This window comes from Acinonyx jubatus, chromosome D2 (genome assembly GCF_027475565.1).
Source record: "Acinonyx jubatus isolate Ajub_Pintada_27869175 chromosome D2, VMU_Ajub_asm_v1.0, whole genome shotgun sequence".
NCBI lineage: Eukaryota > Metazoa > Chordata > Mammalia > Carnivora > Felidae > Acinonyx > Acinonyx jubatus.
The window spans coordinates 83,284,642-83,303,154 of NC_069393.1; the positions used below are offsets into that span (position 1 = coordinate 83,284,642).

The window sequence follows — 18,513 nt, forward strand, 5'->3', positions numbered from 1 at the left end:
CACCAGCCCCGAATACAGGACCGTGAGTGCTGGCAGCGAGATCCACAAGGCCCCGCAGACCGTCATTTAGAAAGAAAACACCACTTCCATCACACGCAGATCCTGCTTCCGTGACACCGCCACTTGGAAAATGACCCTGCCGCCTCGGGAGGTTTGCTTTCTACGGGACGGTGCCACGTGACACGGAGTCAACCACGGACACCAGAAGCCAGGATTCCTGCTCTCCACCCCGTGCCGCCAGGACATGCTGAAACTTTAACCACAGGGACCTCACATGCTGGTGCTGTGCCCTCCTCGGCTGTGACCGCTGTCTGGACGACCCCTCGGCTTACCACGCGTGGGCTTCCCGGGCTGCACGCCCGACCAGGTCTGGGGAAAGAGGGAGGCCGAGGGGACACGCGGCCCGAGGCAGCAGAGGCAGGACTGACAACTTCTAGTAGAGGAAGACGACAGAGCAAGAAAAAAACCGCACGTCCGCTTCCGGTTAGAGGAAAAACCACGGATGGGCACACTGGACTCACCAAGGACCCACTGCAGGTGTGCAAGATTATGAAGCCCACCACAGACCCAGGTTACACCCCGGGTGACCATTAGGGATCTCGAGGAAAGCAGGCACACGGACTGAGCTACCCTGGCCGGGCCTGATAAACGTCGCTTGCCACGATCCCAAGTACAGTTCGGGGGTGTTTCCACATTTGTCACTTCACAACAGGATCGTTCGACCCTCACGACAGCCATATGACAGGAGGAATGTTTTTTCTACTTTGCAGATGAGAAACATGAGGCCCCAAACCCTCAACCAACTTGTCTGAGGTCTGGGGATCTGCAATGATACAGCTGGGCCTTCAGGGAGTTTTCAGTCTAACTAGTCAGACAAGACTGAAAAATACAGCCAAAGGTGCACTAAAAACCAAACAGTGTGTGAAAAAGATGTCAAAACTTAACATAACTGTCATAAAAACATACAATTATCAGGCCTCCTGGGTGGCTCAGTCGGTTGAGCGTCCGACTTCGGCTCAGGTCCTGATCTCATAGTTTGTGGGATCAAGTCCCCGCACTGGGTTCTGTGCTGACAGTGTGGGAGCCTGCTTGGGATTCTCTCCCTCTCTCTTCCCCTCCACTGCCCACTCTCTCTCTCTCTCTCTCAAAATAAATAAACTTTAAAAAAACTTTTAAAAAAGCTACAATAATGAAGACGGTGTGGTACTGGCATAGGGATAAACATCTAGAACAGAACCGAGAATCCAGAAACAGACCCTGACATTTAGGGTGCCAAGACAATTCAGTAGGGAAAGCACGGTCTTCATAACAAATGGTGCTGGCATGACTCAACGTCCACACGCAAAAGGAGGAACTTTGGGCCCTGTCTATACACCATACACAAACATTAACGTAACATGGGTCAGAGATCTAAATGTAAGAGCTGAAAGCATAACATTTGTGGAGGGGAACATAGGACAAGATCTCTAGACATGACACCAAATGCATGATCCATAAAGAAACAAATTGATAAACTGGACTTCATCGATATCCAAAACCTTGGGGCTTTAAAACGCACCATCAAAAAAATAAAAAGACAAGCCACATTCTTAGAGAAAACGTTTATACATCATGTATACGTTAAAAGATATGTGTCCAAATGATATAAAGAAGTCTTTCAATGGAACAGGGCAAATAACATAATTTTTTAAGTGGGCAAAGAATCTGAATAGTGATTTCTCCAACAAAGATACACAAAAGGCCAACAAACACATGAAAAAATATTTAACATCACTTGTCATTATTTTTTTTAATCTTTATTTTATTTTTGAGAGACAGAGAGAGAGAGAGAGAGAGAGCACGAGCAGGGGAGGCGCAGAGAGAGAGAGGGAGACACAGAATCCGAAGCAGGCTCCAGGCTCTGGGCTGCCAGCACAGAGCCCGACGCGGGGCTCGAACCCACGAACCACAAGATCCTGACCTAAGCTGAAACCCGAAGGAGGCCAAGGCTGAACGCTTAACCCACCGAGCCACCCAGGTGCCCCAACATCATGTGTCATTAAAAAATGCCAATCAGAACCACAATGGGATGCCAGTTCCCACCTACTAGGATGGCTGTAATCACAGAGAGACAGTAACAGGTGTTGGGAGCGTGTGGCGACACCGGAACCTTCACTCGCTGTTGGTGGGAACGTGGGGGCAGCTGCTCTGGAAAAGAGTTTGGCAATTCCTCAAAATGTGAAGCGTCGTCAGGTTACCGTATGACCTAGCAATTCCACAATTAAGTATCCACCCAAGAGAAATGAAACCATTACGTCCATGCAAACACTTGTACGTGAACGTTCATAGCAGCATTACTTGCAGAATCCCAGGAGTACAAACCCAAATGCCATCAGCTGAGTAACAGATAAACAAAACATGGTGTGTCCACACAATGTAGTACTTACCAACAGAAAGGCATTAGATACTGGTATCTGCTTCAACAGGGCTGAACCCCCAAAACATTAACAGGCCAAGTGAAAGAAGCTAGTCACAAAAGACCAAATATCCTGATTCCGTTTGGAAGAAATGTCCAGAAGAGACAAACTGATGGAGACAGACAGTCAATCAGCAGTTGCTAAGGGCTAGGGGAGGGTGATAGTGAGTGACTGCCTACAGGAACCAGCTTTCTTTTAGGGGTCATGAAAATGTTCTTTATGTAGATTATGGAGACATTTACACAGCTCTGTAAATATATTAAAACTACTGCCCTGTGTACTTCAAAAGAGTGAACTTTATGGTATGTAAATTACAAACAAGGCCATTTTTAAATATGAGCAAAAGATTTGAATAATTCACCAAAAAAGATACGAGTGATAAACAAGGACATGAAAAGATGTTCAACAGCAAGTCACTAGGGAAATGCAGATTAATACCACAGCGAGATGGCTAACTTCAGACCTACCAGGAGGACTCTAACCAGGAGCGTGGACAAACTGGAACCCTCTGTAGGTTGCCAGTGGGGGTGCAAACCGTGCCACTACTTTGGACGACAGCCTGGCAGTTTCTCGGGAAGGCAAACACACACTTGCCGTACGAAGTAGTAGTTCAGTCCTAGGTGTCTAAGAGAAATGTAAACGTGTGTACATACGACGATCTGCATGTGAGTTTCCCAAATTTCCAGCATTATCTGTGATTGCCGAAAAGGAAGAACAACACAACGTCCACCAACAGGTGACTGGATAAACAAAGTGTGGTGTATTCATACAATGGAGTATTACTTAGCAATAAAAAGAGCAAGCTACAGATACCTGCTTCATCATGGATGAGCCTGGAAAACATCACACTAAGTAAAAGAAGCCAGCTGCACACACACAAACAGCAACAACAACAACAACAACAACAACAAAAACCATATGATTCTGGTTATACAAAAATTTCAGAAAAGGTAAATCTGGAAAAACAAAAAGTAGATTAGCAATTGCCTGGAGCTGGGAGGGACGGACTTACCGCAAAATGGGGACACACGAGGTACCAGAAGCGACCCAACACTGGGGTGACGGCTGCACAATTCATTAGCCAAAAAAATCGCTTCATTGTGCACTTGAAAAAACACCTAAACAACACTGTTCTGCTCATAAATGCAAGAAAGAAATTGAAAAGACAGGAAGCGCAGTCACGACCTTGAGGATGATGATGGAGCACACCATTAGGGCTTTACCAGCCGAATTAAAATTTTCCCTAAATAAATACTCTGAAAGCACCAAGGATTTTATGCATTAGTGTAATCCTCCCTCCGTTCCTTTGCACACACAACCCTCAACACGCCGATCAGCCAGAAAGTATTTGCTGAACGCCTACAATACGCCTCACTCGGCTCCGGGCATCTGACACTTGAAGATGCTGAAGCCACGTCACGGTCCCCCGGCGTGGCCACTGAGCCCAACAGACCCCTGAGAGACCCCCAGCCAAGACTGACCGTTACCCCGTTTTGACCTTGCTGTGTCATCTATCAGGAAATGTGCAAACAACTAGACGTGACCGGGCTCCGTGCAGGTGGCAGAGTCAAGGTGGCATCAGAGTTACAACCAAAGAGGAACTGTTACTGGCAAACTTCTCCTCCCCCGGATGGGAACGTGGCAGAATACGTTTAAACTGAGTAGAACAGACAGTGAAAGCAGCTCAACAGATGAGCTCAACCTTGAAATAAAAAATGACCGAGAGAATGGAATAACCTGTTTCTTGAGGCATGGGCTGCAATCATTTTGATGGAAAGGGTGAGCACAGAAAGTCAGAGTGAAGGGTTTGGTCTGGGGTCGGCCCCACCGCTGGTGCTCACCAGGTTCTCACAGTTGGGATCTCGCTCAGCAGACGAGCTACAAAATCCACACCCTTCTGGGTGAAACACGCAAATTTAACTCTGAATTTTCTCTTTAGAAGGCAGACCCCCCGTAGGATTACTCAACTGGAGTTAAAGCCATAAACGTGTTTAAGTGGTTCTGCCGACAAAGACACCCAGCTTTACTGGATCATTTTTCAAGTGTCAGCAAAGGTAGGTCTAAAGTTCTCCACAGCACAGAGTGGACAGAAAACATCCTCAGCCCTTGATTTTAGAGGCAGCTCTTCATAATACCAAGAACTGGTGAAAATGGTAGATTGGAACTCTGTAATTTACTTTCATCTAAATTTCCACAGCTGCATCAAAAACATTCCAGGTTAAAACTCCAAATTACCACCTGTTTTGAAAAGTTCAAGCTTGCTCATCCGTGGACTGAAGGCAAGACCCGTGTGCAGGTATAAAGGAAGGGAAAACCATGTCTGCCAATGTAACGTGCACAGCCCGCTGTCCAACCTGCAGGGAACAGCACAGCTCAACAAAGTCACACGCTGGGCTGGCAAACTAAATTCTGTGGAGAAAACATTCGCGTTGTTACCGGTTTTAGTTCGCCGTGGCATTCCTGCTGCCGTGTACAACCCACACACACTTAACACAGTTGAAATCAAATAGGACAGAAAGCATTTATAATTACAACCTTAAACTTGAGTCCCTCAAACTTAACCACATTGGGTTAAGTTTCAACCTTTTTAAAAATTTTAAATCAATAATCCAACGAGCTCTTCAGGTGAAGATGGGGCAACGGGGCCCAGACTCACCTTCCTGCATGAAACATCCAAAAAGGGACAAAATAAATGAAACAACAGATTTCTAGACACTGACCAACGAGTTAAAAAGAAGAGTGACCCCCCCCCCCCAAGATACAGAACACAAATGGGCTGGGCCCTACCTCTGCCCTACCTCACTGCCTGGAGGGTTCCCAGGCTACGGCACAGGGAGGGAAACCTGAGGCAGAGCCTGGGGGCCTCCCTGAGTTGAGAACACAATGCTGTGAGAGGTTCACAGGATAGAGCATTCTTGACAGAAGATAGCAACACAGAGAGAAATATGAAGATCTGCATGTACTCAGTAGAGTACTGGTCAGCATACAAATGTCAGGAAATTATCCAAGAGCAGGGAAAGAACCATCTGAAAGAATAACAGTGCTTGGTGCTCAGACAGAGCTGGGAATATGGCCTGACCCTACCATACCAAAGCAAATCGTGACACTGACAAAGAGAAAATTAAAAGTAGCCAGAGACAAAAGATACATTACATACTGAGGAACAAAGTCAGCCTGATGGCAGATTTCTTACTGGAAACAATCCAAGCAAGAAGACAGCACAGCAACATCTTTAATAACTGAGAGAAAAAACAGTCAACAGAATTCCATACGCAGTAGAAATATTTTTTAAAAATAAGGGTGAAATAAAGACTTTCTCAGACACACAAAAGTTCGAAACACATACCACCAATCAGCCTTTCCTAAAGAAATGTTAAAGGAATTCCTTCAGGCAGAAAAGAAAGGATACCGAATGGAAATACGCATCTACACAAAAGAATGAATTGCACGGGGAAATGGTTAACTGTGGGCAGATATGTTTTTTGTTCGTTACTGAACCCTCTTTAAAAAATGATTGATTGTTTACAGATATAGTAATAACACAGTACCAGATTTACAACACGTGTCAAAGTAAAATGTAGGACAATGAAAGCACAAAAGTTGAGAGGAACAATGAAATCGTACTATTGTACGTTTCTTATATATAAAGTGTTATAATATCACCTGAAGATAGACTATATTTTAAACATGTACATTCTAAATCATAAAGCAAATAACAAAATACAGCGAATGAGCCAACAAAAGAAATAACATGAAATCATAAAAGTATGCCACTAAACTAGAAAGGGAAAAACAGCATAGCAAAGAGGACAAATAGAAAACAAAAATCAAGAAGCTAGGTTTTAATCTAACTATACCAACAATTACATTAAATGTAAACAGACCAAATATTCCAATGAAAAGGCAGAGACTGAATTAAAGAGAAAAAATACTCACTATAGGCTGCATATAAGAAACTCCCTTTATTTTTAAGTTTATTTATTTATTTTGGGAGAGCACGTGCATGAGTGTGCAAGCTGGGGAGGAACAAAGAGAGAGGAAGAGAGAGAATCCCAAGCAGGATCCATGCTGTCAGTGCAGACCCTGACGTAAGGTTGGAACTCATGGACCGTGAGATCTTGACCTGAGCCAAAATCAAGAGCCAGACTCTCAACCAAGTGAGCCACCCAGGAGCCCCAAGAAACTCACTTTAAATGTAAAGATACAGATATAGAGGAGAATATTACAAGGGATACAAGAGGTAATTTGCTAATGTTAAAGGAGTTCATTCATCAAAAAGATATACAATTCATAAATGCATTTGCACCTAATAAGAGAACTTCCAAATACATAAAAGAAAACTAGAAGAAATGCAAGGAAAAAGACAAACATACAATTATATTCACAGGTTTCAATACTTTTTCACAAAAACAGATAGAACATGAAGAAAATCATTAAGAAAATAGAAGATTTAAACCAAACTAACAACCAACATGACTTATTAGACACTTGTAGAACACTCAACAACTGCACAATATACCTTTTCCAAGATGGACCATATCTTGAATCAAAAAAAATTGTTTCACATGGAAAACAGTATGAAGGCTCCTAAAAACAATTAAAAATAGAGCTACCAAAAAAATTGCAATCAGGCTCTCAAAGAGATATCAACACTCCCATGTTCACTGCAGCACATATTCACAGTAGCAAAGATGTAGAAACAACCTAAATGTCCACTGACAGGTGAACAAAGAAAATATGGTATGTAAATGCAATGGAACTCTGTTCAACCTTAAAGAGAGGAAGGAATGTTATACGACAACATAAATGGAAATTAAGGATCTTGGGCCAAATGCAGTAAGCCAGACACAGAAGGACACATAATGCATGATTCCACTTACATGAGGTATCTAGAAGAGTCAAATTCATAAAATTAAAGGGTGGGGGGGAGATGCTAGTTACCAAGCCTAGTGGGAAAGGGAAAATGGAGAATTATTCATCAATAGGTATCAAGTTTTGGTTAAGCAAAACAAATTCTAGAGATCTGATGTATAACACTGTACCTACAGCCAATACTGATGTATTGTACACTTAAGACTTGTTAAGAGGCTAAACCTCATATTAAGTGTTCTTATCACAGCAAAAATTAAAAATTAAATTTTAGAAAAAGGAAAATAAATAAGTCTAAGTAAACTAAAAGGATTCTAGTCATGCACGGTATGTTCCCTGAGCACAGTGAAATTAAATTAGAAATTCTTTGAAAAATTCTTAAATTAGAATTTGTTAAGAATAGAATACACAAGTGAGATCTTACCACAGATTAAAAAAAAGAGTTAAAAAAAGAATCAGAGATGAAGAATGCCATAAACGAGATTGGAAACAGGCTTGATGCAACGAACAGCAGCCTGGAAGAAGCAAAGGAACAAATCAATGACCTAGATGACAAAATAATAGTAAGTAATAAATCTGAACAAAAGAGAGAAAGTAGAATTATGCAACAAAAGAATAGACTTAGGGACCTCAGCGATTCCATTAAACATAATAGCATTTGTATCATAGAAGTCCCAGAAGAAGAGACAGAAAAGAAGTAGAAAATTTATTTTAAGAAAATAATAGCTGAAAACTTCCCTAATTTGGGGAAGGAAACAGATATTCACATCCAGGAAGCACAGAGAACTCCTGTCAAAATCAACGAAAGGAGGCAACACCAAGACACATTGTAAGTAAATTTGCAAAATACCGTGATAAAAATTTTTTAAAGCAGCAAGACAAATAAGTCCTTAACTTACAAAGGAAAACCCATACGGTCAGCTGGAGATTTCTCAACAGAAACCTAAAAAGCCAGAAGGGAGTGACATGAGATATTCAAAGTGCTCAATGGGAAACATATGCAGCCATGAATACTCTATCCCGCAAGGCTTATCATTCAGAATATTGAGAGAGATAAAGAGTTTTCCAGACAAAAACTAAAGAAGTTCATGATCACCAAACCAGCCCTGCAAGAAATATTAAAGGGGACTCTGAGTGCAAAGGAGAGACCAAAAGTGACAAAGAGAAGAAAAGATCAGACAAATCTCCAGATAACAATGACAAAATAAGCAATAAGATGGCACTCAATACATATCTATCAATAACTACTTTGAATGTAAATGGACTAAATGCTCCAATCAAAAGACATCAGGTATCAGAATGGATGATAAGTAAAAAAAAAAGACCCACCTACATGATGCCTACAAGAGACTCATTTTAGACCTAAAGACACCTGCAATTTGAAAGTGAGGGGGTGGAGAACCATTTATCATGCTAATGGACATCAAAAGAAAGCCAGAGTAGCAACACTTATAGCAGACAAACTAGACTTTAAAACAAAGACTGTAACGAGACAGAGCAGGGCACTGTATCGTAATAAAGGGGATAATCCAACAAGAAGATATAACAATTGTAAATATTTATGCACCCAAACATGAAAGCACCCAAATATATAAAACAACTAATAACAAACATAAAGGAACAGATAATAATATAATAATAGTAGGGGACTTCAACACCCCACGTACATCAAAGGACAGATCATCGAAACAAAAACATGAAGGAAACAATGGCTAGACCAGATGGACTTAACAGATACATTCAGAACGTTCCATCCTAAAACAGCAGAATGCACATGGGACATTCTTCAGAACAGATCACATATTAGGTCACAAATCAGGCCTCAACAAATATAAAAAGACTGAAATTATACCATGTATCTTCTCTGACCACAATGCTGTGAACTAGAAGTCAACCACAAGAAAAAATCTGGAAAGACCACAAATACATGGAGGTTAAACAACATGCTACCAAGCAATGAGTGGGTCAACCAGGAAATCAAAGAAGAAATTTTAAAAATACATGGAAACAAATGAAAGTGAAAACACAAAGGTCTAAAAGCTTTGGGATGCAGCAAAAGCCGTCCTAAGGGCAAGTATAGAGCAATACAGGCCTACCTCAAGAAAAAAGAAAAATCTGGGGTGCCTGGGTGGCTCAGTCAGTTGAATGTCTGACTTTGGCTCAGGTCACGATCTCATAGTTCGTGAATTCAATCCTCACTTCAGACTCTCTGCTGTCAGCATGGAACCTGCTTGGGATTCTCGGTCTCCCTCTCTCTCTGCCCTATCCCCCGTTCACTCTCTCTCAAAAATAAACAAACATTAAAAAAGAAAAGTGGGGGGGGGGCGCCTGGGTGGCTCAGTCGGTTAAGCGTCCGACTTCAGCTCAGGTCATGATCTCACAGTCCGTGAACTCAAGCCCCACTCGGGCTCTGTGCTGACAGCTCGGAACCTGGAGTCTGCTTCCGATTCTGTGTCTCCCTCTCTCTCTGCCCCTCCCCTGCTCATGCTCTGTCTCTCTGTCTCAAAAATAAATAAAAACATTAAAAAAAAAAAAAAAGAAAAGAGGGAAGCAAGAAAAATCTCATATAAACAACCGAACCTTAGAAAAGAGCTAGGAAAAGAACAAAAGAAGCCTAAAGCTAGCAGAAGGAAGGAAATAATAAAGATTAGGAAAAAAACATTAGAAAGCAATAGCAAAGATCTCTAGAAAACCCCCAAATATTGGGAAACTAACACATTTCTACGTAACAAATGCATCAAAGAAGAAATCAAACTGAAAATTATAAAGTACATTGAACTAAAAAAAAATGAAAACAAAACATATCAAAATTTGCACTAAAGAAGTACTTGGGGGAAATGTTTAACATTAAATGCCTATGCAAGAAAAAATAAAAGGTCTCCACTCTATGACCTCAGCATCCACCTTAAATAACTAGAAACAAAAGAACAATTTAACCCAATGTAAAAAGAGGAAAGGAAATAATAAAGATCTCAGTGAAAAGTAATGCCACAGTAAATAGTAACAATAGAGAAAAACCAATGAAACTTAGATATCCCATGTTCATACATCAGACACTATGCAGAGTGCAGTCAAGATGGCAACATTCCTCAAATTAACCCACAGATTCAATACAATTCCTATCAAAATTCCAGCCGGCTTCTTTGTAGGAACTGACAAGCTGATCCTAAAATTCACATGGACCTTCCAGGGACCCAAAATTGCTGAGACAGCGTTGAAAACGAAGGTTGAAGGACCCACACTTGCAGGTTTCAATAGTTACTATAAACTACAGTCATCAAGACAGTGTGGTACCAACCTAGGATAGACAAACAGATCAAAGGAACCAAATTGAGAATCTAGGGAAAAACCCTCACATTTACAGTGAACTGATTTTCAACAAAGGTGCCATGGTAATTAAATGGAGAGAAAGAATAGTCTTTTCAACAAAAGGTGATTGGATACGTTAATACCCACATGCAAAAGAATGAGGTTAGAACCTTACCACATACTACAAGCAAAAATTAATGCAAAATGGAACATAGATCTAAATGTAAGAGCTAAAATTATGAGAGAGGTGGGTGGGGAGCAGGGGGAATTCTGCTCTGCAAATCACATTTCTGGTAAGGGACTCATACTTGGATTATATAAAAACTATTACAACTCACCAAGCAAAAGACAACCTAATTTTAAAAATGGGCAAAGGACCTCATCAACACCCTTCCAAAGAAAATATACAAATGGGTGAGAAGTACATAAAGATGCCCAACACTATCAGATATCAGGACAATGCAAGTCAAAACCACAGAGATGGCACTTCCCATCCACTTGGGATGGCTACAGTTAAAAAGACAAATAGCAAGTGTTGGAAAGATGTGGAGAAACCAGAACTCTCGAACAATGCTGCTGGGAATGTAAAATAGCATAGCGACTTTGGAAAACAATCTAGCAGTTCCTCCAATGGTTAAAGATGGTTACCACAGGGGCGCCTGGGTGGCTCAGTCAGTTACGCGTCCGACTTCAGCTCAGGTCACAATCTCACAGTTCATGGGTTCGAGCCCCACATTGTGCTCTGTGTTGACAGCTTGGAGCCTGGAGTCTGCTTCGTATTGTGTGTCTCCCTCTCACTTCAGATTCTGTGTCTCCTTCTCTCTCTGCCCCTCTCCCGCTTTCTCTCTCTTTCTCTGTCTCTCTCTCAAGAATGAATAAACATTAAAAAATTTTTTAATTAAAAAAAAAAGTTACCACATGACCCAGAAATCCCACAACTAGGTTTATGCCCAAGAGAAAGGAAAATATATGTCCTTACAAAAACTTGCACTTGGATGCTCATAAAAACATTATTTACAAAAGCCAAAAAGTCAAACTGTACACTTAAATATGTGCCATTGTTATAGTCCAATAATAGTATTTAAACCAAATCTAACAGTACATTTAAAAAAATCATTCAGGGGCGCCTGGGTGGCTCAGTCGGTTAAGCGTCCGACTTTGGCTCAGGTCATGATCTCGTGGTCCGTGGGTTCGAGCCCCGCGTCGGGCTCTGTGCTGACAGCCCAGAGCCTAGAGCCTGTTTCAGATTCTGTGTCTCCCTCTTTCTCTGACCCTCCCCTGTTCATGCTCTCTCTCTGTCTCAAAAATAAATAAATGTTAAAAAAAATTAAAAAAAAAAATCATTCATCTCAATCAAGTGAGATTTACTCTGGGGATCTAGGGTGGTTCAATATTCATAAATCAATCAATATGATTTATCACATTAACAAGAGAATGGATAAAAACCATATGATCATCTCAACAGATGAAGAAAAAGCACTTGACAAAGTACAACATCCATTCATGACAAAACTCTCAACAAAGTAGGTTTAAAGGGAACATACCTCAACATAATAAAGGCCACAAATGAAAAGCCCACAGCTAACATCATCCTCAGTGGTGAAAAACTAAGTTTTTCCTCTGAGATCAGGAATAAGACAGGAATGTCCGCTCTCGCCAATTTTACTCAACAGTGTGTTGGAAGTCCTAGCCACAGTGATCAGACAACAAAAAGAAATAAAAGGCATCCAAACCGTTAAGGAAGAAGTAAAATTTCAACAACTTGCAGATGACATGACACTATATACAGAAAACCCTAAAGACTCCACCAAAAAACTACTAGAACTGACAAACAAATTCAGAAAAATCTCAGGATACAAAACTAATAAAATCTGCTGCACTTCTACACTAACAATGAAGTAGCAGAGAGAGAAATTATGAAAACAACCCAATGTATTTTTTTAATGTTTATTTTTGAGAGAACAAGCCCAAGTGGGGGAGGGGCCAAGAGAGAGAGGGACAGAGCACCCGAAGCAGGCTCTGTGCGGCCAGCAGCAAGCCGGATATGGGGCTCCAACTCACCAACCATGAGATTACACCTGAGCTGAAGCTGGAGGCTTGACCAACTGAGCAATCCAGGCGCCCCAGAAAACAATCCCATATATAATTGGACCAAAAATAACAAAATATTTAGGGATAAATTTAAGCAAAGAGGTGAAAGACCTGTATTCTGAGAACCATGAAACATTGATGAAAGAAATTAAAGAGGACACAAATAAATGTAAAGATATTCCAAGCTCATGGACCAGAAGAACCAGTATCATTAAAACGTCTGTACTACCCAGAGCAATCTACAAATTTAATGCAATCCTGGCCAAAATGCCAACAACACTTTCACAGAACTAGAAACAAATAATATTAAAATTTGGATGGAACCACAAAAGACCCCTATGAGCCAAAACAATCTTGAGAAAGAACAAAGCTGGAGGTATCACAATCCCTGACTTCAAGATATTCTACAAAGCGGTAGTAATCAAAACAGCATGGTACTGGCACCAAAACAGATACATAGGTCAATGGAACAGGATAAAGAGCCCAGAAACAAAACCAGTTATATGGTCAATCAATCTATGAGCAAGGAGGCAAGAATATGCAATGCGAAAAGAGAGCCTTTTCCACAAAAGGTTGGGAAAACCAGTAGCTACATGCAGAACAATGAAACTGGACCCCTTACTTACACCATACACAAAAATAAACTCAAAATGGATTAAAGACCTAAATCTTTAAGATTCAGGTCTTGAGACCTGAAGCCGTAAAAATCCTAGAAGAAAACACCGGCAGTAATTTCTTCTGACATCGGCCATAGCAACATTTTTCTCGATAGGTCTCCAAAACAAAAATAACCTATTGGGACTGCATCAAAAGTAAAAGCTTTACATAGCAAACTACCAATAAAAACAAAAAGGCAACCTATTGAATGGAATGGGAGAAGATATTGGCAAATGATACATAAGGGGTTAATATCATGGCTGAAGGCATGGGCTAAATAGGTAAGGGGGATTAGGGAGGACACTTGTTGGGATGAGCACTGAGTGTTATAGGTAGGGGATGAATCACTGGAAATCTACTTCTGAAGTCATTATAGCACTATATGCTAACTAACTTGGATGTAAATGAATAAATAAGTAAAAAGAAAAAAAGGGATTAATATCCAAAATACATAAAGAACTCATACAACTCAACACCAAAACACCCAAATAATCCGATGAAAATGGGAAGGACACGAATAGACATTTTTCCAAAGAGGACATTCAGATGGCCAACAGACACATGAAAAGATGCTTAATATCATTAATCACCAGAATGGTGAAACTAAAAAACACAAGAAATAACAGGCGATGGTGAGGATGTGGAGAAAAAGAAACTCATGCACTGTTAGTGGGAATGCAAACTGGTGCAGCCACTGTGAAAAACAGTATAGAGGTTACTCAAAAAAATTAATATAGAATTAGTATATGATCCAGTAATTCCACAACTGGCTATTTACCCCAAGAAAAACACTAATTCAAAAAGATATTTGCACTCTGTGTTTATTGCAGCATTATCTACAATAGCCAAACTATGGAAGCAGCCCAAGTGTCCATCAACAGATGAATGGATAAAGATGTGGTATATACATACAGCAGAATATTACTCAGCCATAAAGAAGAATGAGGTCTTGCCATTTGCCACACAGATGCATTTAGAGGTTATTACACTAAGTGAAATAGGTCAGTCAGAAAAAGACAAATAACATATGCTTTCATGCAGAAGTGGAATTTAAGAAATAGAACAAACAAAAACAAACAAAAAAAGACTCAAATACAGAGAACACCAGTGATTGCCACAAGGGAGGTGGGCAGGTGGGGGGATGGGTGAATTCAAGGGGATCAAGAGTACAGTAATCATGAGGAGCACGGAATAATGTATACAACTGTGGAATTATTACAGTGCATCCCTGAAACGATCACTGTATGTACAGCATTCTTCAATTTTACTTTCTTAATTTATTTTTTTTAATGTTTATTTTCGAGACACAAAGAGTGCGAGTGAGGGAGGGGCAGAGAGAGAGAGAGAGAGAGAGAGAGAGAGAGAGAGGGAGACACAGAAGCTGAAGCAGGCTCCAGGCTCTGAGCTGTCAGCACACAGCACAGAGCCCGACACGGGGCTCGAACCCACAAACCATGAGATCATGACCTGAGCCGAAATCGGACACTTAACCGACTGAGCCACCCAGGCGCCCCTATACTTCAATTTTAAAAAATACATATCAACAAAGAAATATAAAGGTAAAAATTTTTAAAGAAAAAAACTAGTGATAAAAAAACGGTCAATAGCCAATTAATTATTGCATCCTGATACGTTATTTCTACAGGTCACTGATAAAGAATGAAAATACATTAGCGGAAATGGTCACTAATCCCAGGATAAGCTGGAAAGTGGGATCCTGGATCAACCGAGAGGAAACTAGAAAAGATACCAATTGGAGGGTGAGCCCAGACACCTCGGGTGTCGCTTCCCTGCAGAATTTTTACAGAGGTCGTCAGGAAGGAGCACCTTCACGGACAGTAAAGGCTGAGTATGCATGAAGGTGGGCGTTCTGGGCACACCCTCTTCTTCCCGAACATGTAGGGTGGTGAGGGTGCGGGGGGCAGGGGGGCTGAAGCAGCCAAGCGCTGGATGCCTCCAAGTCTCAGGGTCAATCTCACCAGGATTTCACTTCTCTTGCCTTTCTGCAAAGCCCAGAATAGTGCTTGCTGTTCAGCAGGCACTCTAACAGGAATAATGAACCCTACTCATAGTCCATGGCTACACGTGTCACCACACTGGGCAACCTTCCCACAATCAGGACACCCAGGGGGTTACGGGAGGCTCCTGACTGTGGCTCCGCCGGAGAACCCTTGTGGAGCTATTACAGAGATGGGTCCTGGAAGCTGCAGGGGTTTCTACAGCTCCACTGGTGGTTACAACGCACAGGGTGTAGACCCACTAGTCTGTGAACAGAGGTAGGACATGAGTTGCTCTTTCCACGTAACCAAACTCTGAGGAGGCCGGTGGGGGGGGGGGGGGGCGTGTGTGTGAGAGAGAGAGTGAGAGAAAAGAGAATGGAAAACTTGGGACAAGGACTCAATCTGGATTATTGGATCAACGACTGAGGCACAATACAATATGAACAAGAACTTTATCAAATCAAGAGTCCACACACACCATGGCAATAAGACACCCAAGTCACTAATCCTTGGTAACAGGAAGTACTGCAGCCTCCAGCTGGGCACTTAATTTCAGCATCGCAATCTGCAAGATCATTCCAAGTTTCTCCTGTAAGCCTTTCTCGTTCTCTCTGATCAATAATGACCTCCAGTGCCTCGTCCCTGACAGCCTGTGGCATCACACCTTTCATCTTTGTATGGCCAATTTAGGGCTTTGTTGCAAGCCCCACATGGGAGGCTACAGACGTCTTAGGCTGTGACTAAGACGACAGGCTCTGGAGGCAGGCGGTGGGGTCAAAGACCTACGTCCACCACTAGCTGTGTATCCTCAGACCAGCTGATTAACCTCCCTGTGCCTCTGTTTCTTCATTTGTAATATGGGAATAAAAGCAGGTTGCTGTGAGATTCAGACAACCCACCTGCTAAGCGCTCAATGACTAGCACTACCTGTGACAAACGTGCCCAAAGTGGAAAACGCAGTGACAAAACCAGAGCTGGTGTTCTCCTGCAGCTCCACACCAATCTTCTCCCGTAAGAGCACCATTGCCCAGCCAGGTGCTCAAGTCACAGCCCTGGGAGTCATCCTGGGCTCCTCCTCTCCCGTGACCTTCCACGTCCACTCCATCAGCAAGACTAGTCCGTTCTTCCTCCGATACACAGAGCCCTCTGTCTACATTCACTGTCCAAACCTGTAACCTCTCGTAATTTATACGCCCCTTGCCCCCCTCCTTAGCTCTGATCACCATCCCTTTCATTTTCCCCAGAGTTCCCAGAATAGGCTCTTAAAATGTCAGTATGATCATGTCACTCTACATTTACTTCCCACCATACGCAAGGTGAGCAGTGTAGTGATGACCTGGTGTTGACCTCACGTAAAAGGACACCACCAGGGAATGCAGGAAGCAGGTGACGGGAGGAACCTGGGTCCCTGGATGTCTTTGATCTGGGTAGCACCAGCCCCACCCTGTATTTAGGGCCCCCTCGGTCTGCTCACCTCTATACATTATGGACAGCAGGATCAAGCTTCCACCTCCTTGGAACCAATGTGGTTTGAAACCTTCAGTTACAGAAGCTTAATCTGTGCCCTAGTAACACGGTCCCTGGAAGTGGTGTGCTTCTGTGACAGGGTGTTAAGTGACACTGGCTTCGTGGCCAGGCAGTGGTGGGTGAGGAAACACATGCAGGGAAGGAAACTAGGCACTCTCGTTATGCTGTAAAATCATGCGAGAAAACTGTGCCTGCATGAACTCGGGAGACAGATCCCGTGCTTAGTAAGCCTGTGGGTCCAGAAGACACAGAAAACTTCAGGTGCTGGGTATGTTGGCTGCCCGCTGGTGCTTAGCAAGGAACCATGAAATAAAGCAGGCGGGGTGAGACCAGCCAGTTCGCAAGCGGAGGTGGAAGTCACCGGGCGCTGCTCAGGGGCTCTGCCTTAACGTTCCAATCCGACGGTACTTGACTTCCAGTTCCCTAAAAGTCTAAGCAATCCCCTGCCTCCTATCCTGTTCCCCTTCCAGTCTCGTGCAGGCCCGATTACCCACCCGCGGATCTTGATCAGGGCTTTTATCACCAGTCACGTCACCTGACCCTGCTCCCTCGGGTCAAAGTGCTCAATCCAGGTGTGTCTGCTCACCTGGCAGCCCCACCACACCCAGCCCAGCGCCTGCACGCGGAGGCCTGACTCAGGAGCAGCAGCGAGCAGACCGCGGGGCGCCACTTGACCCTCACCCCGAGTCCACCGAGTCTGCCAGGCCGTACAGGGAGCCCGCGCTCCTGAGAGGGACCCAGGGTCCGGGGCCCCGCATCTCCGCGCAGGCGCGGCCGCAGGGAGGCGGAGTGCCTGAGTCGCGGCCCCGCCCCCGGCCCGCCCACCCTGGCAGGAGGGCGCCAGCGGTAGTCCGGCTAGATTTCCTCCCGGGCAGGCCCGCGGGGAGACACGAAGCCCAGTGGGCCCGCCCAGGGGCTCCGCCAACCCGTTCCTAACGCCCAGGCCCCGGGGGGGCTCACCGCGTCCCCCGGAACCTGCAGCTCCTCCGGCCGCCGCCGTCGCCACGGGCCCGGCACCATGGTATCCCTGCGGTCCCAAGCCCGAGTCCACGGGCCTCTCATGACCTACGGACTCCGGCCGGCCGCCCGCCCCAGCCACTGTGTCCACGCCTCTTTGCCCCCCCACGTGCGCCGAGGCCGCCAATGAGAGACGGGGGGCGGGGCGCCGCGAAGACGGCTGGGCCTTGCTTCGCGAGGGCAGCAGGCAGGAGTAGCGGAGACCAGAGTCTTCTGGGCAAAAGGGGACTTCCGCCCAGGGTTGTCATTTCGCACAGAGGGCCAGCCTGTCACTTCTCCAGTCCCTGGATCGACTGTGGGACTCCGAAGACCTTACTCCTTCAGGGTCCTGCCAGGCTTCGACTGCTGGTGGCGGATCGGCAGGGGGAGGTCCCTCCTCCTCGCTCTTGTGATTGGTCATCGAGCGCCATCAGCAACCGTCTTCCTGTGGCTGGTCGGTTGATGGATGGCGCAGCGAGCCAATCCGCGTGGGCGAGCTGCCCTGGAGGGTGCGTCTGGGAGCTGTAGTCCCGGGAAGGGGGCCTCACTTCCGGGCGGGCGTGGCTGGGGGCGGTACGGTGATCGCCCGCCCGGGTGTGGCCCTGAGC

At 44.0% G+C, this 18,513-nt stretch overlaps 1 protein-coding gene across 2 annotated transcripts in view; it reads right to left on the minus strand.

Annotated features, from left to right (window-relative positions):
• CD2H10orf143 (chromosome D2 C10orf143 homolog) overlaps positions 1-18,294 on the minus strand; it is a 45,707-nt gene extending 27,413 nt beyond the window's left edge. The window contains exon 1 of one of the 2 annotated variants that reach the window (XM_027063417.2): positions 17,870-18,284. In XM_027063417.2, the coding sequence (XP_026919218.1) occupies positions 17,870-17,971 (102 nt within the window). In that variant the 5' untranslated portion in view covers positions 17,972-18,284. Of the gene's footprint in view, positions 1-17,869 lie in introns of both variants that reach the window. The other variant, XM_053207989.1, reaches the window with a different exon arrangement.
• Positions 18,295-18,513: the final 219 nt, after the last annotated feature.